The 25,557-nt window shown below is 44.3% G+C and overlaps 2 protein-coding genes across 3 annotated transcripts in view; both read left to right on the top strand.

Moving 5' to 3' along the window:
* mahj (LisH and WD40 domain-containing protein mahjong) overlaps positions 1–25,557 on the top strand; it is a 54,004-nt gene that overhangs the window by 13,278 nt on the left and 15,169 nt on the right. For both annotated transcript variants that reach the window (XM_028172500.2, XM_028172499.2), the window contains exons 12-22: positions 7,566–7,677; positions 8,309–8,445; positions 10,245–10,329; positions 10,970–11,130; positions 11,382–11,512; positions 12,813–12,904; positions 14,260–14,382; positions 21,160–21,313; positions 22,252–22,397; positions 22,996–23,190; positions 24,212–24,321. In XM_028172500.2, coding sequence (XP_028028301.2) covers positions 7,566–7,677; positions 8,309–8,445; positions 10,245–10,329; positions 10,970–11,130; positions 11,382–11,512; positions 12,813–12,904; positions 14,260–14,382; positions 21,160–21,313; positions 22,252–22,397; positions 22,996–23,190; positions 24,212–24,321 — 1,446 coding nt within the window. The remainder of the gene's footprint in view (positions 1–7,565; positions 7,678–8,308; positions 8,446–10,244; positions 10,330–10,969; positions 11,131–11,381; positions 11,513–12,812; positions 12,905–14,259; positions 14,383–21,159; positions 21,314–22,251; positions 22,398–22,995; positions 23,191–24,211; positions 24,322–25,557) is intronic.
* Positions 410–2,074, top strand: LOC149500037 (uncharacterized). The gene has a single exon (XM_089737968.1). The coding sequence runs from the start codon at positions 410–412 to the stop codon at positions 2,072–2,074; it is 1,665 nt and encodes a 554-aa protein (XP_089594094.1).

Genomic DNA, 25,557 nt, shown 5'->3' with positions numbered 1-25,557 from the left:
TTTAATTTTAATTTTGTTATTTGACTTACCCGTTGAACGGTGTGAATACTTTGTGATAGTAAATTGTTGATTGGGTCCTGTTTGGTGACTAGCTTCTAGTTATAGTCTAGAGGCCAGGTGCGCTTGAGTTTAGTTACAACTCAAAACCTGGTATCAGCAATTTTCTATCTTATAACTTTTAATTTTAAGTTTGTTCTTATTGTTGGGGTGTCCTTGGTACAGTGGTGAGGTCTAGGTTACCTAAATACTTAGGAGTAGGAATATTTTGGTGGGCTCACTCGTACACTCCTTTAAATAATTCCTTTGTTTTTGTTTTGAATTTTTATTTTGATTTTTTTTGATTTTTTTTTTGATTTTTTTTTGAATTTTTTTTTGATTTTTTTTGTTCTGGTTGTAAACTGCAAGTAACATGTCGGTGTCCTACATTCGCGGGAAGGTGACTAGTGAGCTCCGATGGTTCGCATCAGCTCATGCTTTGGTTGACAGAACGGATAGGGATGCGGCATTGCTCGATAGGGCGTCTCAGGTGCACGAACGGTTGGAGGTAGTGTACGATCGGTTGTCTGACCTCGTTGCTTTGGGGTCCGAAGTGGAGAAGGAGGTGATCCATGCCATCGGTCTTGACGTGGACCAGTGTCAGGAGTACGCTGATGCCATTCTGCAACGGGTGGCCGATATTAAGAAGCAGTCGCCTTCCGGTGGTAATGGAGGTTCGGGAACTTCGTCAGGCGTCATATCACGCCTCCCCTCCATCGACCTGCCGATCTTCCACGGTGATCTGAACGAGTGGGTCGGCTTTATAAATTTGTTTGACAGCCTGGTCCATGGTCGGTCGGACTTGACTGCCTCTTATAAGATGGCTCAGCTTCGGGGTGCTCTGCGAGGTGAACCTGGTGAATTGGTGGCACACTTGCCTATCACCAACGACAATTATGCGGTCGCACGCCAGATCCTATTCGACCGATATCAAAATCAACGACGGTTGGTAGACGCTCAGCTGGCCAGGCTGTTTGCGATACCCAAACTTTCTCGGGCGTCCGATATCAGAACCGAGGTACTGAATCCAGTTACGGTGGCCACTAAGGCCTTGGGCAATCTGGGTCTACCAGTCGACCAATGGTCATATCTGCTCTTTTATATTGTTGCAGGTAGGCTGCCGGTTGAGGTGCTCACTCGCTTCGAGCAGCAGGACAACGCAGGTAGGGACGAACTGCCTACCCTGGCCAATCTGCTGGCATTTTTAGAAGCCGAAAGTCGCAGACACGAGATTATGCCACCACCCTCCTCCTCTGGGTCGCGTGTGCCGGCTTCCGGCCACGCCGTTTCGGTTGCTCAGAGGGGAGGGGGAGGGGATAAGAGGGGGCCGTCTCAACGACTGACTGCGCTCATGGCAGCGGTGGGAGGCCCACGGTGTGCCTTCTGTCATGAGAGCGGGCACGACGTAGCCGCCTGTCCGAGGTTCCGGTCGACGCGCATCAGGGGTAGACGCAACATCGTTGCCCAGCGGCGATGGTGCTTTTTTTGTTTTGGGCCGCACACGGCGAGCGTCTGTCCACAGCCACAATTGTGCCCTAATTGCGACGGTCGGCACCATGCCCTCCTGTGTCTGGAGTCTGCCGCCACTCCGAGGTCATCCGGACGCAGTCATCCAGCCTCGCCGACCGGTGAGCGCACCGGTCGTAGCCCTCGCCAATTCGGCGGCGTGGACCCTCGGGAAGAAGCTTCGCAGGGAGGAGCCGGGTTAGGTACTGCGGGCGGGTGCCAGCGGATGCCCACTAGCTACGCCGGGGTGGCCACGTTGTCCCCCCGTGCGGGGCCGTGTTCGCCTGCTGGATCGAGTAGCCCTGCTCACTTGTCTCCCCTTCCCTCAGAAGTACGGTTTTCCCCTCCGCTGAGGGAGCGGCCGACGCTGGAGCGACTCCCTCCAGTGTTTGGCCCGTTTGGCCATCGTACACGGAGGTATATGAGGCGAGACGGGAAACGAGGGCCTTATGTGGGAGCGTGGGATCCGCTGGCACGCTACGACCTTCCGTCGCGCGCCGACCGGGATAGCGGGGACCCGGGCCCCCGCTAGGAAATTGCCGCTCACTGCAGTGTTGCCCCAGCCCCAGAAGCTGTTTTACTTCCTACCGCTTCTGTTCGGGTGTTGGATTCGGATGGCAACACTGTGTTTGCTCGAGCTCTGTTGGATTCCGGCGCACAGGGCAGTATTATGTCGAGCAACCTTGCAGTACGGTTGGGCAATCCTATTTACAAGTCTTCTTATTCTATTCGTGGAGTGGGCAATGTTAGAATTTCGGACGTGATCGGTCACACTTCATTTATTTTCTCATCGAATCCCAACCCTCGCTTACAGTTTAGAGTCTCAGCTTTGGTGATGCCTGAGGTGATAGGTCGTCACCCTCCGGTGAAGGTAAACAGTTACATACGGTCATTGACTTCAGACTTACGGCTAGCGGACCCCAAGTTTGACACCCCGGGGCCAGTAGACGTACTACTTGGGGCGGATGTACTAGGGAAGCTGCTCCTGACTGGGAAGCGCGTTCTTCATGCGGAGGGTTTGGTTGCAATGGACACAAAATTAGGGCATGTATTGTTGGGTCCTGCGTTCCGGCCGGTCGCTGCGAGGAAATCGGACAATTTTCTGGTCGGGTCTACGCTTTCGGAAGTAGTCCAACGGTTTTGGGAACTAGAAGAACCTCCTACAGCTTATCGAGTTAACCCGGATGAGGAGGAATGTGAGCTGTTTTACCAGAATAATACGGGTCGTCTCTATTCGGGCCGGTTCTTGTTAAGACTTCCTTTTCGGGCGAATCGCCCACTGCTAGGCAGTTCGAGGAAGGCAGCAGAGACTAGACTTTTGTCAATGGAGAGACGCATGAGGCGCGACGCGGTGTTCCGGCAGAAATATGTAGAGTTTATGCGGGAGTATGAATCCTTAGGTCACATGTCGGTTTCCAAGGTAGATTGGAGTGCTACAGAGCACTGTTTCCTGCCTCATCATGCGGTTTTGAAAACTCCTAACGGGAAAATTAGGGTCGTGTTTGACGGTTCGGTCACGACCTCCTCCGGCGTCTCGTTAAATCAGTGTCTCCATTCGGGTCCAAAGCTGAACCGGGACATTTCAGACATACTGACGAGCTTCCGCCGGCACCAGATCGTTTTCGTGGCAGACATCCGTATGATGTTCAGGCAAACGGTGATTCATCCGGAGGATAGGCGGTATCAACTCATTCTCTGGCGTGAAAGCTCAGATGAGCCCATAAAAATTTATGAACTGAACACGAACACTTACGGGTTGCGGTCGAGTCCATATTTGGCGGTTCGTTCTTTGCGGGAGCTGGCAGTGAGGGAACGGTTGCACTACCCTCGTGCTGCGGACATTTTGGAACGGGACCTATATGTCGATGACGTATGTACGGGCGCCGACAGTGTCGAAGAGGCCTTATCACGCAAGGATGAACTGATCCGCCTTTTGAGCAGGGGCGGGTACGAGTTGAGAAAATGGCTGTCTAACTGTCCTGAGTTGTTGACTGGTTTGCCAACGGAGTTTCAACAGGATCCCCATCTTTTCGAGAATGTCGATAACCCTAACATGCTGTCGGTCCTAGGGATTCAATATCGTCCGATTCAAGACGAATTTACCTATCGGGTGGAGTTGGAAAATCCAAAGGTATGGTCTAAGCGAACGGTGCTTTCCACAATTGCTCGAACCTTCGATCCAAACGGTTGGATCGCTCCTGTCACTTTTCTCTTGAAGTGCTTCATGCAGCGACTGTGGTCTGCTAACCTGTCATGGGACGAGGGGATTGCTGGTGACCTATTGAAGGATTGGTTGAACTTTTTCTCGTCTCTTCCTGATATTAACCACGTGTCAATACCTCGGAAGCTGGTTCCTGCGGGCAAATACAAGGCGTCTCTGCACGGGTTTTCGGATGCCTCGGAACGTGGATTCGCAGCTGCGGTATACTTGCGAACGGTTTCTTCAACTGGAAGGGTTGATATACGGTTGGTGTTAGCGAAGAGTAAGGTCGCTCCGCTTCGGACACGCATGACGATTCCGAAGCTCGAGTTGTCGGGTGCCGCTCTGTTGACTAGGTTGTTAAACCATACAGCTACTAGTTTACGGTCGGTTATTGATTTAGAAAACACTGTCTATGCTTGGACAGACAGCCAGATAGTGTTGTGCTGGTTGAAGGCTTCGGTTCATACACTTGAAGTTTTCGTGGCCAACCGTGTCTCCCAGATTCAAGGTTCTGAGGTCCCTCTAACCTGGAGACACGTGCCTGGTGAGCTCAATCCGGCGGACTGCGCTTCTCGGGGATGCTTAGCATCGGAAATAGTTGATCATCAGTTATGGTGGGGTCCCCAGTGGCTCACCATGAAGGCTTCTCAGTGGCCTCCCTCTCGCATAGAAGTTCCTCCAGGTCTCGTGGCTGCACCGGCGCAGTTCGAGGATCGAGGAGTGATTCAGGGGTTGGATTTGGATCTGCTCATCAACCGTTATAGCTCCTTGGACAAGCTGGTTAAGGTTACCGCCTGGATTTTGAGGTTTATTCGGAATTGTCGTTTGTCGGTGTCTCAACGCAATATGACACCTGTTGTGTGTCCCATCGAGCGGAAGAAGGCGCTGCTGAAATTAATTGAAGTTGTGCAAGCCACCAGCTTTCATTCAGAATTGAAGGCGCTAAGGACTGAGCGCCCTAAGCTTCGTGGAGCTATCGCTCGTCTTAGCCCCTTTGTAGACGGCCAGGGGTTGATTCGAGTGGGAGGTAGATTAAGTAACTCAAATTTACCTTATTCGGCGCGCCATCCTCTTTTACTTCCCAAGAAGAGCCAGTTAGTTGACCTGTTGGTGATGGATCGCCACATCGCAAATTCGCATTCCGGTTGCAATGCGCTGTTGGCATCCCTCCAGAGGGAATTTTGGATTCTGTCAGGGCGTCGTACGGTTCGGAGCGTCCTTTTCCGGTGTTTACCCTGTTATCGGCTTAAGGCGTCTACGATGCAGCCTCAGATGGGAGATCTGCCTCCAGACAGAGTGAAGAAGATGAGGCCGTTTTCTGGAGTTGGTACGGACTTCGCTGGGCCTTTCATGATCAAGGCTTCACGTTTGCGGAATGTTAGGTTAATTAAGGCTTATCTGTGCGTCTTTGTCTGCCTTTCAACCAAAGCTGTACATCTTGAAGTTGTTGCCGACCTTACAACTGAAGCCTTTATTGCGAGCTTGGATAGATTTGTGTCCCGTCGAGGCTTACCCGAATTGATACGCTCCGATAACGGCACGAATTTTGTAGGTGCGGACCGTTACTTGCGGGATGTAGTAAATTTCTTGAACAATAACCAGGTGGATATTGAAACGGCCCTCTCTCGTCGCGGTATTCGGTGGACCTTCAGTCCTCCAGGATGCCCCCACTGGGGTGGAATTTTCGAGGCAGTAGTAAAATCGGCTAAGACTCACTTGATGCGCGTGATAGGGCAAACCTCGCTCACCTTTGAGGAGTTAACTACGGTATTTTGTAAAATTGAAGCGGTACTTAATTCACGGCCGTTGTGCCCGCTCAGTTCAGACCCGAATGACTTGGAGTCGTTAACTCCAGGCCATTTCTTGATAGGACAGCCACTCAATGCGTTGCCGGAGTATCCCCTCTCGGATATCAAGCCTGGACGGTTGAGGCGATACCAGATGTTGCAGCAGATGTCCCAAGATTTCTGGAAACGTTGGTCCCTTGAGTATTTACATCTGCTCCAGCAGCGCTTTAAGTGGACGGATAGAACCAGTCCCCCTCACGTCGGTGACCTTGTGTTGGTTAAGGATGCTAACCTGCCGCCACTGCGTTGGCGTAGGGGGCGCATTGTTAATCTGTTTCCCGGTAAGGATGGGACCCCTCGGTCTGCAGAGGTTCTGGTCGGGGACTCGGTTCTCAAACGAGCGGTCACAACGTTGTCCCGGCTGCCAGTTGATTAGGGACAGGTAGGGGACCTGTCCGGGCGGGTGACTGTTCGAAACCAATCCGTTAGTTTTTGAATTCTTACCACGGCAACACGGGTCGCGATTTGACGGTGCCGTCGCGATTTGACATCTGTCTCTTTGTCTTGCTTCTCGAACGGGACGGTACCTGTATATTGACGGTCTACGCTAAAGTTGTGTATCATCGCTAATCCTTATCCATTCCTGCCCCATACCCTTCTCCCTAAGTGATACGGCGTGAGAAGACGAAGGCATCGGTTCCGGTGAGTGATTGCATGATATTTTGTTAAAATAGTACATACGGCGCCGCGAATCGCGGCACATGTTCGACGCGCACCTCGTGCTGGTTTCCGTAGCCCTAGGCTGCCACGAGGTCGCTGGGTTCGAATCGAACATCAATATTACAAAAGCCATGATTCAAAAAAAATATCCTATCTAAGCTTTAGAGGCTATGCCAGTGTCACCGAGCAAGTAGATGAGCTCACGGGACTCTAACCTGACGACGTTGCTAACACTAGCCCTAGCAAGAGCCGTGCTTCTTAGAGTCTACCCCGGTCACCGTTCTCGTCGAACCCGTCGCTTGCGACGAAGGGCTCGACGAGTAAATTAACTCTTAGACACAGCCCACTGCGTTTCTCGCCGGATCTTCTCAGTGGGTCGCGTTTCCGATCCGGTGGTAGATTCTGCGAAGCACGGCTCTTGCTAGGGTTCGTGTTAGCATCGTCATCAGGTTTGAGCCCCGTGAGATCACCTACTAGCCACGGTTACGCTGAAATAGCCCCTGAGGCTATCAGCTTAGGTAGGAAAAAAAAAAATTCAGAGTCTACCATCACATCGGAAACGCGATCCACTGAGAATCCGGCGAGATACTCAGTGGGCTGTGATTCAAAATAACAACATCGTGCACTTATATACATATTGTTACGCGCTGGGGTTCGGGATAAATAAATCTTCCACCCAAGCTTAAATTAAAACTCCATTTAACACTTAGAACACTTACAGAGACTAAACAATTCTCAATCGCTACTTCCGCTTAACTTCAAGTGATCCGTTCGCTGTTTCGCTTCGAGTAGAACCGATTACTAGCTACCTCCGTGTCATCTAAGGAACGCTTTTATATTCGATACATCCCTAGAATTGTCGAGAACATTTCTCACAAGTCGAGTAGTTTCGACATGTGTTTCCGCTATTTGACAATAGATGGCGTTGTACTTCTCGAGCGTTCTCGATTGTACTGGCTCTTTTGATATTCGTTACTGCTATTCAACGATAGATGGCGTTGCTCTTACCGGCGTTACAATATGTGTATATACAAGGTGATGTAGCTATGTTTAATCGTGTGCATGTACTTGTCCACTCGCCATGGTGTTATCTAGTTTAACCTCTGTAAAGTGGGTACCGGCGCTTATAGACGTCACAGAGGCGAGAGGTCCATGTCTGAATTGGATGGCGCTAATGATCCTCACGGCTCCCATCAGTACAGCAGCTCTGATTAAGCTTTAAGGTCCCAAGAGGTCGCCCTAGGAAGACCAGCCGCGTACTAATCTAAGCGTAAGGTTGTCGTTTTGAAAAGAAAAGAATGTTTCCTATTTAGATACGCCCTGTGGCTTCTAGAATGTTCGCACGACTCCGGCCGCTGCCACGCGACTATGTTCTTCGGCCTCTCGTTCCAGTTCCGGGTCATTCTCGAGGAGTTCGATAACCAGGTGAGGGGCGCCGGCCCGACGAGCTCACGGCCCGTTTAGCGGAGCTCATGGGCATCAACAAAGCAAATGCCGACACCTAACGTGAGACATGAGCTCTAAGTGTCAACTTGAGAGTACAACAACTGCCCTATACATCAAACCGAAACGCATTACTGCTTCATGACAGAAATAGGCAGGTCGGTGGTACCTACCCGTGCCGACTCACAAGATGCTCTGCCGCCAGTAATTAATTTGATTTTTATTACACGATATTATTCCTTCATCGTGGAAGTCATTCGTGAACATGTTTTAAGTATATTATTTAAAAAGAAAAAAATTATACCTACTTGCGGAATTCGAACACCGGTACAGTCGTATCGCTCGATACGACTGTACCGGCCGTCTTATCCTTAAGGTCGCGACAACACGCTGTCGTAGTGCGAGAGAGATAGCAAAGCTTCCTTCTCTTTCTTACGCCTTGTTTCAATGATATCCCCGTAGACATCATAAGGCGTACGTCACCCACCTTGAGACATGAGTTCGAAGTCTCAAATCACATATCGTATGTTCCATCTGTCGAATCACTGTGACTCCTAGTGAGGGACCCCGCGTTAACGCACACTCTCGTAAGTGCCAAGTGTCTGATCCGCAGGACGGTCTGAGGAAGCTGTACAACGTGATATCGACGCTCCCGATCCTCGGCTCCGACGAGGAGGAGTCCAGGGTGTCGGACGACGAGACCTGCGCCGCGCGGCAGATCGTCAGGCACGTCTGCGTCGCCCTCAGGAGGTGAGGAGGCCCTTCGCTGGAGACCAGCTCCGGAGCTAATTGGAAGGCTTGACGCTTAGCGCCGGAAATCAGTCAGGATTGCGACACGTGTCCACGCAGGCTCAGAGCGCCATTATCATACTGCTTACACATAATACTGGCACGCGCTGGGGTTCGGGATAAATAAAATTTCACCAAAGTACAACTTAAAAACTGTATTCAACACATAGAACACTTTAAAACACTCAGTTCGCTTGCTCCGCTTCGCTTCAGGTGATCCGTTCGCTGTTTCGCTTCGAGTAGTTCCGATTACTGACTGACTGCGTGCCATCTCTACAACGCTTATAGCCGATACCTCATCCCTAGAATTATCGAGAATATTCCACACCTCTCTAGTAGTTGTTTCCGCTATCTGTCAATAGATGGCGTTGTACTTCTCGAGCGTTCTAGATGCTACTAGATCCTTCGATATTCGTTCGACTATTCGGCGATAGATGGCGTTACTCTTGCCGGCGTAACAGTATTTTAGAAATATATTTTTTAATTTTCTTTATCGCGAAAGGGAATCGGATGAGCTACTGAAGTGTACAGGGTGTATGCTAGCTATCGGTCCCGCTGCTTCTGCCACGGGGACCATTGCTAATGGGTTCGTGTGGGTAGCGGGGGGTTGGGAGGGTGGTTCAGAGAGAGAGAGAGAATACACTTTATTGCACACCAACACAATTTACATTTTAAAAAAACAAACAGTCAAAAAGCACATATGTACAATAGGCGGTCTTATCGCTAAAAGCGATCTCTTCCAGACAACCGTTTAATTTACAGAAATTCTGTAAAATATAAAAAATATAGCAGGTATGTTGCGGTGTACCATATACAATACATTATTATAGAAAATATATACATGTAATAAACAGATATATACCGTTTACATAATATAATATTATTATATACCAATATACATACTTACATACAATACATACTAATATACTTACACACACATAATAAATCAACAGTATGGAAATTATAAATGATAATGATGCAACAAACAGCACTAAGCAGATAAGTAGTGTTCCTTCACCATTCTTTTAAAACAGTTTAAAGTTGGAGCACTTCTCACTGCATCCTTCACTGTGGTGGACACGCACTATATTTAAAAATTCAAATTTCTTTAATAAAATACATCATCAAAAATGACGAGACCGACAAAAGCGACAGTGAGACTGTTATTTTATAGCCTACTTCAAAAAAGGCGGAGGTTCTCAATTCGACTATATCTCTGAACCGTTTTCTACATGAATTAATTTAAAGATTATTTTTATTTTAATTGTTAGCCGATGTTTGTCGTGTCTATCCGTTTATATTTCGTCAAGATCCAACCAGTTTTCGAGCTATTCTTAATATGTAATGGATATTCAATAATTGAATTGTACTGTATTAATGATATGCTAATTTTATTTATGCTGAAATCTGTTTTCTCTGTTAAAAACAATCGTCAGACATCGTAGGGGCGAATAGGGTGATCGAGCTAAGAGAAATATTGAGTACACAAATCACGCTCTGTTTCGTTAGCAAACGAAAACGAATGAGAGTTATTAGGTCGGAGGCACCGCTTTTCAACAAGTCTGGTTGTGGTAAGTGTGATGGCGTCTACGCGCCTCCATCGGCTCAGCTCTGTCGCAGCACGAAGTTGGCCGAGTTCCGACGATGCCGCGATCGTGCTGCCATCTCTCGGGAATCGTGCTGCATTGCGTGTAGCTACCAAACTAATTACCGTATATATATATATATATATGTTGAAACACCGGTCCGTCGGTCCGCAGGTACCTGGAGGCGCACCTCCGGCTGAAGGCGGCGCAGGTGTCCCGGCAGCACGGCGACAGCGTGCCCGACCCGCCGCCCTACAAGGTTAGTGGACGTCGTCTCGCCAAGCTTACAGGTGCCCATGGACATATGTATTGAATCACGGGTTCCTACTATTCTCTCTCTCTTCCTCTCTCTCTCCCCCCCCCCCCAAGTTGCTCGGTACATAGACGATTCGAACGTTGCCTAAAGCGCCCTCCCTGTAAACGATCAAATTGCTTATAACATTTTGACGTGTTTGTTAAGTTTTTTGACGAGAAAATCAACGAGAAAATCAAATCTACTGGCAAACTTGTTTGACCTTTGGTTTGATCGTTTAAGCTAATCCCAAAATCCCACCCCTCCTGGCTGAGCCCTTGCTCGCCCACCTGTCCTGGTGAAACTGGAAAGACCTCTGGGCTACCAGTAATCTTTCAATCATAAAAAATAAACTTCTGTATATGCAAGCCTATATTGAAAATGCCGCGATATATATCTCGTGTTCTATGATAACTACCCGCTACAGCAGAAAGATCTGTCTACCCTCTTTAAATAATAGAGTGTATAATCTTATTCGATCGTCACGTGATGATGAGTGGTCGTTGTTGAGACCCGCGTCGTGCATATTACGTGCACATGCGACTTAGCAATGCCAGGGGCAGAGCCAAGCCGCTGCCTACCGCAAATCGTCCGCCTTCGCTTGCAGGCCTCCAAGTCCTCGCCCGAGGAGATCCAGGAGCAGATCGAGCTGCTGCAGAGCGTGTCGTGGTCGCGCTGGGCGCCCGTGGACGAGCTGCTGGACCTGGGGGGCGTGTCGCTGCTGCTCAAGGTGGTCGGCTACGCCTACGAGTGGAACTTCAACGGCAGGTCGTGTTGGAATTATATGTATGGTATTGCTTAGATGGGTGGACGAGATCACAGCCCACCTGGTGTTAAGTGGTTACTGGAGCCCATAGACATCTACAACGTAGATGCGCCATCCACCTCGAGATATAAGTTCTAAGGTCTCAAGTATAGTTACAACGGCTGCCCCACCCTTCGAACCGAAACACATTACTGCTTCACGGCAGAAATAGGCGGGGCGGTGGTGGAAGTTAAAATGAATCGGTGATAAACAGATCTGAGACGGTCCGGTCGGCGCTGGACGTGGTGTCGGTGTGCTGCGTGGCCCCGCGCGTGCAGCTGCTCCTCACGGAGAAGGTGGACATGAGGGACGAGGATCTGACCACGGGCGTTAATATAGTTTTAAGTGAGTATTTATTTATTTATTTATGTACACACAAAAAATAAGACATAGTACAGAGTAATAGGAAAAAATTATGTACAAAGGCACTGCTTATTTCTTTAAGAAATCTTTTCCAGCAGACTTGCGAGAGGATTATGAGAATAATAATTAAAAGTGATGAGTGTGTGTAGAACAGCTAAAGTAACAAATACAACATGAGAATTATAGTAATGCACATCATACACATAGCAAATATTGTTAAACTTGAATACAAAATATTATAAGTAACACAGTATATACGAAGAGTTTTTTTTTTTTTTTATTGCTTTCGGTAGGCAGACGAGCTTACGGCTCATCTGATGGGAAATGATAACCGTCGCCCATAGACATCCAAACTACATCAGTGACTCAGATGCGCTGCCTATCCTGGCCTGGATGGGCAGCCTTATGTATGTTACATCGGCTATCCTGTCCTTCAGACCGGAACACAGTATTACTGTTTTGCGGCAGAAATAGACAGGACGGTGGTACCAACCCGGGCGGGCTTCTACACAGAACCCTACCACCAGTTACAGTATAGAACAATGATCATTCGGTTGATGAGAGATATAATTGTTTGACTTTGTATTTAAAAACAGAAACAGACTTGCAAACTCGGATGTCATCGGGGTATCTTGTTATTAAACGCCGCTGTGATTCGAAACTCGATGAAACGAGAAAACGACACTAAAGCGAGACGAACATACAATTAACAGACCTTAGTCTGCGAGAGTAAAAGAGACAGAACGCTTCTGTGCATTTCACTTCGCGTGTGAACTGCACGAAAATACCTATTTGAAATTTATTCCATCAACATTGAACATCGCGTTCTCGAAGTTTCCAGAAAAAGCTGTCGATAGCGGACGTCATCGAGTTCCACTCGTAACTTCCCAAAATTTACTACAAAGATGGTGAAAAGATTTTTCTGCATGTAACATCCTACACGCAGTCTTTAGTCAGCCCATGAACACGAGAGATAGAGAGAGATAGAGAGAGAGAGAGAGAGAGTTCAGTTTATTGACATAATTAACATTGGTAATCAATCGATAAGCATGTACAATACGTACAATAGGCGATGTTAACGCTTAAAGCGATTTGTCCGATTGCGCTGAATACATTTTAATTGATAAAATAGATGTTTTTTGTAATAGTCTCACAACTTACAAGGAAAATCTGTTGATGATCATTTCGTTGGTGCAACTAAATAAATAAATAAATAAATAAATCTTGTTTATCAATTTTAACGACAACTCAGTTTTTTTTTTTTAATCATGTTAATTTTCAGACGCGGCAGACGGCGACATAGTGCCGGAGCCCGAAGTCCAGAAGGCGGCCCTCAACGTGCTCGTCAACTGTGTGTGCGCGCCTGTACACAGGGTGAGTACTTGCTACGTCATTACGGATCCTCCCGATCCTTTAACGGTGCTTTTAGGTACCTCAAGCACCGGGCACCGTCCTCGTCGAACCCACTGAGTGTTTCGCCGGATCTTCTCAGTGGGTCGCGTTTCCGATCCGGTGGTAGATTCTGCGAAGCACGACTCTTGCTAGGGTTCGTGTTAGCAATGTCATCAGGTTTGAGCCCCGTGAGCTCACCTACTCGTCAAGACGAAGCTGAAATAGCCTCTCAAGGCTATCAGCTTAGGTAAGGAAAAAAAAGCTAGTACACTCAGCAAAGAAAGTGCAATGACTACCGTTGATGTGGTCAAATATAAATAAATTAAGCCAGTAGTAATATTAAACAGATTGGTTATTATTATAAATAACTCTAATAACAAAATTGACATGTTAGCCATGTAACGAAGAATAGGCAAGAGAGGCTATGACAGGTATCCTGTGTATACGCCTAATAATTCGTCTTAAGCAATCAATCAAATGTAAACAAATCTTAGTTGTATATTTTTTATTTATTTTGTCTATGCACTGTCGATTGCACCTAAAATTGAGGTGACATCTGCCATGAACTTTTGTCAATTGGTCAATGTTTTGTATTGATGATCACTTTGTTGGTGCAACATAATAAATAAATAATAGATGGCGCTATATCTTTAAGAATCAAGATAAATTTTTTAATAGTAATTTATTTATTTCACTCTTAATGGTATAGTACAAATACAAATAGAGATTAACATTATAAATTATTTCGTAAGCCTTTGAAAGAGCTGAAGTCCGTACTAGGGTTCAAAGATCTGTTTTACTGATCTTCGGGCATTAAAAGACATTATAAAGACTCCGAGCATTGTAAAATTTTCATAGATTACAACAACAAACTTGGAAGTCTTTACTCGATACGTTATTATTTTTTATTGGCTAGATTAGTGAACGATTTCACGGCTCGTGTTAGGTGATAGTGACTACCAGAGCCCATGGACATAATCAACGTAAATTTACCGATTTTACTGGTGATAGGACATCTTGTGAGTCCGCACGGGTAGGTACCACCACTCCGTCTATTTCTGCCGTGAAGCAGTCATGCGTTTCGGTTTGGAGGGTGGGGCAGCCGTTGTAACTATACTTGAGATCTTAGAACTCATATCTCAAGGTGGGTGGCGCATTTACGTCGTAGATGTCCATGGGCTCCAGTAACCACTTAACACCGGGTGAGTGGCCGTGAGCTCGTCCATCCAGTTAAGGAATATTTTTTTCTTTTTAATCTGTCTTGAGACCTATCTCGAGATATTAGTTCTCACTTTCAATTCACGTGAGATGCTCTAAATTCTATTCCTCTCTCCTAGGCCGGCACGTCAACCACCCGCTTCTCAATAACCGGTTCTAGCAGAAAGAAGACTGCCCTGAAATCCTATGAAGATGTCATACAGAAAGTGTGGGAGAGCGTTCGGACCAACAACGGTATTATGGTATGATTATATTCCTTAAACTCCTTGACGACGAGAGCCATCTCTGGGCCGATAGCGGCGTTAATATATCACAAAACTACGGAGGGTAGAGGGTATTTAACGGCCGTCTGGTGTAGTGGTAAGTGACATGGTCACTACACAAAGGGGTCGCGGGTTCGAATCCCGCCAAGGGAAGATATTTGTATGATAAATATAAAATGCCTTTTCCAGGGTTATGGATGTCTATTAAATATATGTATGTGTATAATAAAAATCTTATATTTATATCCGTTATCTGGTACCTGTAACACAAGTTCTTTACGAACTTATCACGGGACCAGTTAACGTGGCGTGATTGTTAGTAAATATTTATTTATATTTATATAGAGGTGAGAAGAACCGTCTCTCTGTTTGAAAAAGTGTCCATTAAAATCTTCTAAATAAGGGCGGCGCTACAGTAGCAACGGGGTATTGTTTTTTAAAAAGGCGCTGAATGTTATTAGATTATGGTAGAGAAATAAAAAAGGACGAAAGGACTGTAAGGACTACAAAATCACAAAAAGTATTTTATTTAAAGCTGACAAGAAAATGCAATCGATGTCTCCACGTTTTATCACAGCGACTATTTTAAGTTATATTGACGAAATTAGTTTGGACTACGTAAACATGTGAGGTCTTGTATATTACGCTGTCACTAACTACTCTAGTCATTAAATATATTAAATTTCCTAACTCAGCATACTTCAATCAGTTAACAACTGCTCAATTCATATCATGTCCTGTGCCTATCCTAGCGTCATTCTGGAGGATTTTTGAACTGTTATTTAGTACTGAAAGTGGGACACTTTTTCAAGCTTCTCCCTTAAGATATTATAAGGGATTTTATGACCTGGTAACTAAGACCTTTAAGTCAAGTCTTATTTTAATTTTAATGATATGTAACTTTTATATGAAAATGATATTATGAAATGAAATGAAGTTGCTTATTATGAAACATGGCATGAAGTGAGATGAAAACGAAATGAAGTGAAATAAGATGAGATGATATGGGATGAAGTTACGTTCAGTGGCTTTGTTTCATTTTCCCACATTTGTGCACTTTCACAGATATTAAACAGTTAATAAACCACAGTTATTACACATTTAAACTTGCAGAAACACTAATTAGACAAAATAAAACAAATCACACAACTTCAATCCTCGCGTTTCCGCCAAAAAGTCCTCTCCCATATGAGACGGTTCTCCTTACCTCTACCCTCCATACTCAAAACGAATAATGATAATGACAAGTAACGCCATCTAATAATAGAGCCCTTTATTCGGAAAACAGATATAAAATTAAGTTTCTTATATTACTGCACTTATACTGATATATGTATATATATATGTATTTTAGAAAATTAAAATTGGTGTATTTGGTGCTTGTTTACTTTCTGTAAGTCCGTTTGCCAGTTGGCAAAGGCCTCCTCTAACCTACTCGATTCTGATCTCTCTCTGGCTACTCTACTCCATGTTATGCCCGCAACCTGCCTGATATCATCGTCCCATCTTTTTTGTTGCCTGCCTCTTTTCCTCTTGCCTTCCCTTGGGTACCAATGTGTAGTTATTTTGCTCCATTTTTCTTTTCCTCTGACCATGTGTCCCGCCCACTTCCATTTTAGCCTTTTTATTTTTAGAGTTACGTCTTGTGTCTTAGTATTTTTCCTAATGTTAGTGTTTCTTATTTTATCCTTCCTTTTTACTCCTATCATGCTTCTTTCCATTGCTCGTTGGCAAATAGCAATTCTATTGGTTATGTTTTTTGTTAAGGCCCATGTTTGGCTTCCATACATTAAAATTGGTAGAATGCAAACATTGAATAGTTTGCCTTTTGTTCCTATATGAAGGTTTTTATCACCGTTTAACATTCTATTTAGGTCTCCCGGTGTTTTTGCGAATAACACAATGTCATCGGTAAATCTTAAGTGTGTTAGTGTGCGGCCGTCTATATTTAAACCCAGATTCTCCCAATCAAGGCTCCTGAAGATCATTTCCAAAACAGAGGAGAAAAGTTTTGGAGAGAGAGGATCTCCTTGTCTTACTCCTTTTTGTATCTTAAACGAATCTCCTTTCTTTTCTAGCAGAATGCACGCCGAGCTGTTTTTGTAAACATTTCTAATCAATCTTATATATTTTTGTTCTATTCCTTGTTCTCTTAACGCCTCCCAGATGTTTGCATGTATTAATGAGTCAAATGCTTTGGTGTAATCGACAGATGCTAGATAGTATATGAGTTGATATTCTGTATATTTTTCAATGATTTGCCTAACAGCATGGATATGATCAAGTACTGAGTAGTCTCTTCTAAAACCTGCTTGTTCTATTGGCTGTTGCTCGTCGAGTTTGCCCTCCATTCGCTTGAGCAAGATCTTTGCAAATATTTTGTACAGGTTGGACATTAAACTTATGGGTCGGTAGTTTCCAATATCGTACTGATCACCTTTTTTGTACAGAAGGATTATATTGGATTTAGTCCATTGCTGGGGAATCGTTTCTGTATTGATGATATCGTTGAAGATTTCTTTGAGAATAGGTGTTATTGTTTGTTTCGCTTGTTTTAGTACTTCGTTACTTATTCTGTCGGGTCCTGGAGCTTTATTGTCTCTTTGAGTTTCTATAGCGAATTCTATTTCATCCTGTATGATGCTGGGCACGGATGAGATTTCCAACAACTCTATTTCTTTTTCCTCTATGTTGTTTTCATATAATTTCTTGTAGTAAGATCTAGCAATTCCTAATATTCCTTGCCTTCGATTTTCCTTCAAGCTATTACTATTTTTCATCTGTACGATCCAGTCCTTTTTGTTTGATAATTCCTTATGTGCCTTTTTTATACCTCCTGTTTGTAAAATGTGTCTCTCTATTGTTTCCATTCTTTTTTGAGTTCTATCTTTTCTAATACTTTCTTTAATTTCTTTGCTGAGTTTTGCTATTTGCTTTCGATTATCGTTACTATTTTTTTCTTTAATTAAGTTAGCTCTTTGTTTGAGAAGGTTGATTGTTTTGGTAGTCATCCACTTATTAGATAGGTCTTTGTTATTAGTCCCTTGTTGAATAGCTGCTTTGATTGCTCCTTCTAACCAGTCGTATTTTTCTTGCACCTCCATGTTTGTTGTCTCTTTTTTGTAATCTATAAGTTTTGTCATTACAGAGTTGGCTATTTGGGATATTTGGTATTTGGTAGGTTTTGTGTTCATCATATTGTTTCTTGGTCTTGAGTTTTTTGGCGGGGTTGTCGTTAGTTCTGCTCGAATAATTCGATGGTTTGTATTGAAGTTGAAATTGCTTATAACTTTCATGTTAGAGAAGTATCTACTTTTATTAGACATTATAAAATCTATTTGGTTTTTTGTTTTCCCGTCTGGTGATGACCAGGTCCACATCTTACTTTCTTTCTTCTTGAACACTGTGTTTAAGATTCTCAAGCCATTCTCCTGTGCAAAGTTTACAAGTCTTTCTCCGTTTCTGCTTCTGGCCTTTTTTCCATACACAAATGGTCCCAAGACTGTGTCTTCTTCTGGTTGTCGTTCTCCAATTTGGCCATTGAAGTCTCCTATCACAACAAGGTTTTTGTAAGCATAGTCTTGGATTGTTTTATTTAGGTCTAGGTAGAATGACTCTATTGATACTGTATCGGATTGTTCCGTGGGTGAGTATACTTGTATGATGGTCCATGGATCTTTGTACCAAGGTAGCTTAAGATTCATCAGTGCTATGCGTTCTGATACTCCTATAAAGCTCTCAACATAGTTTGTGAGGTATTTTTTTATAATAAAACCAACTCCATACTGACCTGGGGTCGTTCCTATATGGTATAGAAGGAAGTCTGGATGGGAAATAATTCTTTCTCCCATTCGCCTTACCTCACTCAGGCCGACAATGTCCCATTTAATCTGTTTCAACGCATATACTAGTTCTGTAAAGCTTTCATCGTTTTTCAGTGTAAGTACATTGAGGGCTGCAATATAAATTTTTGATTTCGTGTAGCTGTTTTCGCAATTGATTTCTTGTGTTATTGGGGGGTTGTGGTTCCTATCCCCCACCAATCGGCTTGGGGTAGATCTAATATTTGGGGTTGCAGTATCTAATTTTTGTTTTATTGTTAGAGGGTGATGGTCTAATCCTCCCTCGGTGACCAGCCGTCTTGGGAGTATTTGATTTTGTTGTTTTAGCTGTGACATATTTAGTTGTAGTTCAAATAAATGTTGACTTGGATTGTTTGTTGTTGTCGGTTGTAATCCTCCGGTTCTTGATGGAGTATTAGTTTTTGTTTGTGTTTTTTTCTGAAAAGGAGTGTGATCTCTGTCGTAAGTATTGAAAAGCATCTATCTTGTGCATCTTAGTATTTGTTGCAATTGGGTTGCCAGGACTTGGACTTTCAGATCTTTTCCTTTTTTCTGTGTCTTTTTTGCTGTCGCCGTAATTTTTTTTTTTATTTCCTTTCTTGGCTAGAAGTACTTTCTTTGGTAGATCGTGCGTGATGTATATGTCAGCTTTCAATTTCTTTTTATTTTTCAAAATCTGGATTTTCTTCTGTAGGCTCGTGGTAGCAAGCAAAATTGGTCTAGTTTTGCCATCTCTGGATCCTTTTTTCCCTAGTCTCTGAAGTATGTTAATATCTTCTGTTTTAATTTCCACTTCGATTCCGCGCAATGTTGATTTTACAAGGTTACTTAGATCTTCGAATTTTTATCATTCTCTTCAGGTAAGCCATGAATTAATATATTGTTTTTCCTGGTAATAGACGCGAGGGTAAGAATATTTTTGTTTAATGTCTCAACTTCCTGCTTCAGTTTTTCGTTCTCCTCTATGATCGGTTTTATTTTTTCGTCGACTTGGTGTAATATGGCTGCAGTTATATTTTCCGTAATTGTAGCAGTTTGCAAGTTCAATTGTTCCGTCATTTTAGATAAAAGCAGTGACATCTCAGGTGACAACGACATTTTTATGTGAAACGAAACGTAAAGTTGAGCGGAATTTGAAACTAGTTTCTGAACGTAAAGTTTTTTTTTTTTTTTTTCTTTTTCTTAAATTGGTGTCGCTGTTGCGGGTAGCAGCACAATTTATCGCTTTGACAGATCTCGAACAATGTTAACTAGATTTTGAGTACAGGATTTATCACTTTTTAAATGTGTTTTTAAGTTCACTATGATTCATAACGATGAACACACGTTCCATAAATATTTGGCGTTGCACTATTGAAAGGTGGGCTTATTATTTCTTACTGATTTTCACTTGTTTATCGGGAGTGTTTAGCAAACGTCTAGCGTACAAGACAACCGGAACCGGATTCAGTAACGCCATCTAGTGGGAATCAAATGAACGATATAGGTGTGTAGGTCCTAAGGAAGCTTGGAAAGCTTTTATTATTGTTTAAATGGGTGTACGAGCTCACGGCCCACCTGGTGTTAAGAGGTTACCGTCTTGAGACATTATTTTTTTATTCCTACCTGTTCGAGTGACCTCAAGGGGTAATTTTTTTTTTTTTTTTTTTTTTTTTTTTTTTTTTTTTTTTTTTTTTTTTTTTTTTTTTTTTTTTTATTGCTTAGATGTGTGGACGAGCTCACAGCCCACCTGATGTTAAGTGGTTACTGGAGCCCATAGACATCTACAACGTAAATGCGCCACCCACCTTGAGATATAAGTTGTAAGGTCTCAGTATAGTTACAACGGCTGCCCCACCCTTCAAACCGAAACGCATTACTGCTTCACGGCAGAAATGGGCAGGGTGGTGGTACCCACCCGCGCGGACTCACAACAGGTCCTACCACCAGTAAAACCACCAGTGTCAGTTTTAGTGCATAGTGGCTGTCTTGCGTAAATAGGCAAGGTGGTAAATTAGTACTTACCCGTGCGAGCTCAGAACACATCTCTCCACCAGTCAAGCTTGGTAAGGCGGGGCGTGGGAAAAGCGATTCTGAGTAAAGCAATAACTTGCTATATAAGTGGGATTACTAAACACATTTGCTTAAATACAAAAATAAAATATAAACGTGTAGATGTTCTAATGAGTGTCACCTTTCACGTTCGTATACCGACTAGTGACGTCATAATTCACTATATCTTCAATGTCAAAGCAAAATCTGCTATGTCCACTTTTTGAGGTTTTTACTTGTGACCTTTTCGTATAGTCCACAGCCCTATCTACCGTATAAAAAACAACTGTTATGTGTTTATAGCTTTAATATTTATTTATAGCTTTTCATTTAATATAGTTCTTAAAAATTCACCTTCATATAAAATTTTATACGGAAATGTTTTTACTTGTTAATAGCAAAATAAATAGAGCAAAATAGGCTTTTTGACGTAGTAGATTTTGGTTTGACAGCGACGATATTACGAATTCAGTAACACAATTCGTTTTTTTCTCCTACCTACGCCGAAAGTTCAGGTTTCATCCCTCTGTACAGGGAAGAAAGTGTAAATTTTCCTCCCTGTGTACTGACGAGTGCGCATGCGCGTTAGTGTCTACGTCTACTCTCACGCACCTAAAACTCTCCGCCATTGTTGTGCTCGGGTGGTTCTTATTCAATTAGTAGTAGTTTATTTAAAAATTAAAAAACAGTTAAATTGTTTTTTATGAGTATGCGGGGGGCTCCGCCCCCCCCCCTACCCCCGACAGGGCTTCACCCCTGGACCCCGGCTCAGTACTCCACGAACTTTCGGCCTGGTAGGAGAGGTAGAGGAGGTTGCGTCAAACTGATCTCATAGTCACAGATAAGTTGCGAGTAGCGTGTTGCAGCTGCCCTCGGTCCGCAGGTGCTGCTGGCGCTGATGACGGTGAAGTCGCCCATCACGGACGCGGACCGGCTGCGCGGGCTGGCGTGCCGCGCGCTGGCCGGGCTCGCGCGCTGCCCCACCGTGCGGCAGATCATATCCAAACTGCCGCTCATCACCACCTCGCAGATACAAGGTGAGCCGCGCGACCGCAGCGCCCTCTGCTCGCTGACAAGAGGGCTGACGTGTCCTTCCTATCAGAACTGGTTTGCGGCAGAACTCATGAAACGTAGTCACTGACCGCCTAAAGGGCGTCACACATGGTAAAGATACTATAGTATCTTATCATACGATACCTGGATATTATCATATCATAAGATTTTTTTTCCTACCTAGCTGAGAGCCTTGAGAGGCTATATCAGCGTAGCCTTAACTAGTAGGTGAGCTCACGGGGCTCAACCTGAGAGAGTTTAGTATGAACAAACCACAGTTCAATAAATATAACGACAATAACTGCTTTCTTTGTACATAAATGATAGCCAATAACCACATTCGATGCGCAAAATAATATATTATGTATGTACAGCGTAGTCGTCGCGTATGCTTGAAGTCGTCGTGGCCTAACGGATAAGACGTCCGGTGCATTCGTGTTGAGCGATGCACCGGTGTTCGAACCCCGCAGGCGGGTACCAATTTTTCTAATGAAATACGTACTCAACAAATGTTCACGATTGACTTCCACGGTGAAGGAATAACATCGTGTAATAAAAATCAAACCCGCAAAATTATAATTTGCGTAATCACTGGTGGTAGGACGTCTTGTGAGTCCGCACGGGTAGGTACCACCACCCTGTCTATTTCTGCCGTGAAGCATTAATGCGTTTCGGTTCGAAGGGTGGGAGTAGCCGTTGTAACTATACTGAGACCTTAGAACTTATATCTCGAGGTGGGTGGCGCATTTACGCTGTAGATGTCTATGGGCTCCAGTGACCACTTAACACTAGGTGGGCTGTGAGCTCGTCCACCCATCTAAGCAATAAAAAAAAAAATATAAAGTTTTTTGCGCATCGAATATGGTTATTGCCTTTCGAGCGTCGATATGTATGTATAATAATCTAGAACGTTCTTGTCCAGTGCTGATGCGCGACCCGATACTCCAAGAGAAGCGCCAGGAGCACGTGATGTTCCAGAAGTACGCGCTGGAACTGCTGGAGCGCGTCTCCGGGAAGAGCAAGCACATGGGAGCCGAGTTCGAAACTTCATTGGCGAATATACACAAGGTGACAGGTTTTTGAATACGCTTTTATTAGCTTCAGACGTATGTATGTCAGCTTGTCGTAGTCAACATGATGTGTATTTTTTTAAGGGATTTTATGACCTGGTAACTAAGACCTTTAAGTCATGTCTTATTTTAATTTATATTCTTATTTTTATAAAAAAATTATAATATGGAGTGAAATGAAATGAAATGAAGATGATTAATTTGAGACATTAATCAACTGGGATGAAATTAAATGAAATGAGATGAAATGGGATGAAATATAATTATCTCAGTAAAATATTGGTCATACTGAGATTTTTTCAGTGGACTTTATGAAGGATTCCGAGAAGTTACGTCCCACAATTATGCACTTTCACAGATACTAAAATAAACCAGTTAATAAACCACCGTTATTACACATTAAAACCTGAAGAAACACTAAATTGACAAAATAAAACAAATCACACAACTCCTCGCGTTCCCGCCAAAAAGTACCGTGACGTGTACTTTTCAGCCTCGGCACAGATTATACGCTATCACTACTCACGCAAAGGGATAAATTTTGAACAGCCTCGTCTGATGTGTAAATTTAGTGAACGTCAACTTTTGGTGTCCAGGCAAACGTGGTGGCCCAGACGCGAATAAACTACAACGAGCGTCAGCTGCTGCAACTGGTGCAGGAGCACCTAGCGGCCCGCGGACTGCACGAGAGCGCGGCCGTGCTGCAGCGCGAGGCGGGGCTGCCTCCCCCCGCCGCCGCCGCCCCGCCGCCTCCCCCGCCGCCAGTCTACACACCCTCCACGCCCATACGGGTATGTTCATTCATAATTTTCTATTTGATATTTTTGAAGTGAAACTTCTCGCGATAAATTCGTTACGGCTAGAGAGAAAAGATACAATTTAGGAAGAGCGAGAGTGAGAGAATAGACAGAGCGTCTCGCGAACCACTCGACAGTGGAGAAAGGGAGAAAGCGAGCTAGGTCGTTTCTCTTATACACAGCATTCCCTATTACAAGAGATATTTGATTTAAAGATGAAAATGAAGAGAACCATAATACTGCACACCGCAAAAGAAGTTTCACTTCTTTCACGTGGATTTAAATGAAATCGAATCGAATCTGTGGTTAGCACAGATGAAAGTAAAATCTATTTAAACATGCTCACTTACCGGGGTTACGGAGTATTGAGTATGCCAGACAGATGTAATCTAAAATATTTTTTTACTGGTGGTAGGACGTATTGTGAGTCCACACGGGTAGGTACCACCGCCCTGCCTATTTCTGCCGTGAAGCGGTAATGCGTTTCGGTTTGAAGGACGGGCCAGCCGTTGTAACTTTAAAAACTAAGACCTTAGAACTCATATCTCAAGGTGGCATTTACATTGTAGATGTCCATGGGCTCCGATAATTATTGAGCAATAAAAAAATGTACCGCTATGTGCGTCGCTTATCCGGCATGGGTTCCGAACTCATGCCTGAAGGTTGGCTCCACTGACAGTTGGCTTAGGGACCCCGGTAACCGTACTCGTCGAAACTGACAAAAGAGGTCAACGTGCAACCTAACCCATGCATCAGCCCGCTGAGTTTCTCGCCGGATCTTCTCAGCGGGTCGCGATTCCGATCCGGTAGTAGATTCATTCACGAAGCAGCTACTCTTGAGCTGTTAGGTCTCCTTCGGAGGCGCTCGGGCGGCTGTTAGCAAATCCCACCCCTCCTGGCTGAGCCTTTGCTCGCCCACCTGTCCTGGTGAAACTGGAAAGGCCTCCGGGCCACCAGTAATTCTTGAATCCTAAACAAAAAAAAAGTTGTCAAAGAGTTGGTATTGACTGGTCAGTCGCGGCTGTCCGTGTCGAGGGGCGGCGGCGCGGCGCAGCGGGACAGCGCCGACCCCAACACGCCGCACACCGACGAGGGCAGCCCGATGCCCACGGTCATCAGACTCAGGTCAGTGGACATGGTTTCTTATTTGAATTTGACTTCTTTTGAGACGGTTAAACGAAAAATTTTGAAGAAGGATGATGAAATCGAGCGTCGTCTTAAAGCATAATGACTTTAATGATTTTAATATTCATTGCTTAAATGGGTTGACGAGCTCTAGACCCGCGTTGCGTTAAGTGCCTGTCGCTCATAGTAATTGTTTTGAGATGATACATTATCTCGTTTGATGAGTGAATGTCATTGGATATTATTTTTTAGAAGTACTGCTTCTATTAGAAATGCACTTTTTTTATTGCCCGTGTAGGCAGACGAGCACACGGACCACCTGATGGTGAGTCATTACCGTCGCCCATGGGCTTCAGCAATGCCTACCGTAAGTACTCTTCACAAGCCTCGTTTGAAGAAGGATATGTCATAGCGCTCGGGAATCCCCGTGCAGGGGAGCTCATTCCATAGCCGGAATATCACTTAGCACTTATAGATTCAAAGTGCAAAGGTTATTCTTTAGTTTAAGAACTTGGGACTTCGGTTCCCTCTGTATTTTGAACCGTATGTTCCATGGGGAGTGCTCTGAGGGATTATTTGAGATTATTTCCTCATCTCCTTTTTATCAACGCACCGTCCGCCACCGGAGTAGAGTTCATCCATACTACCTGGAGCCACTGCGTTCATCCACAGTGCGTTTCCAGAGATCTTTTCCTCACGTACCTTTGAATGAGCTCCCCTCCACTGTGTTTACCGAGCGCTATGACATGTCCTTCTTCAAATGAGACATGTGGAAAGTATTTGAGGGTAGGCAGCGACTTAGCGCTTAGCCTAGCATTGCTGAAGTCCTAAGTAACCACTGGCTATTTGGTGGTCCCCATCTTCGTCTGTCTACAAGGGCAATGAGAAAAATCTATTAAAATGGATGTAGGATTGGTTCGGAACGTACGAAAGAGTGTGGAATGGAGCGTTAAGATGTGAGTGAGAGAAAACGATAAGAATGGGAAAAGAGAATGACGGAGAAAAGGAAAATGGTGAAGACGGTTAAATGAGCAAGGCGTAAAAAGTGTAAATTCATTTTTAATTATTATACATATTTTTTTTTTATTGCTTAGATGGGTGGACGAGCTCACAGCCCACCTGGTGTTAAGTGGTTACTGGAGCCCATAGACATCTACGACGTAAATGCGTCACCCACCTTGAGATATGAGTTCTAAGGTCTCAGTATAGTTATAACACACAAGAGGTCCTACCGCC

This window comes from Bombyx mandarina, chromosome 24 (assembly GCF_030267445.1).
Source record: "Bombyx mandarina strain Sakado chromosome 24, ASM3026744v2".
Taxonomy (NCBI): domain Eukaryota; kingdom Metazoa; phylum Arthropoda; class Insecta; order Lepidoptera; family Bombycidae; genus Bombyx; species Bombyx mandarina.
This window is presented reverse-complemented; position numbering and strand designations above follow the sequence as displayed.

Excerpts from the sequence above, each read along its gene's own strand:
- LOC149500037 (XM_089737968.1), top strand. The coding sequence starts at position 410 with ATGTCGGTGTCCTACATTCGCGGGAAGGTGACTAGTGAGCTCCGATGG.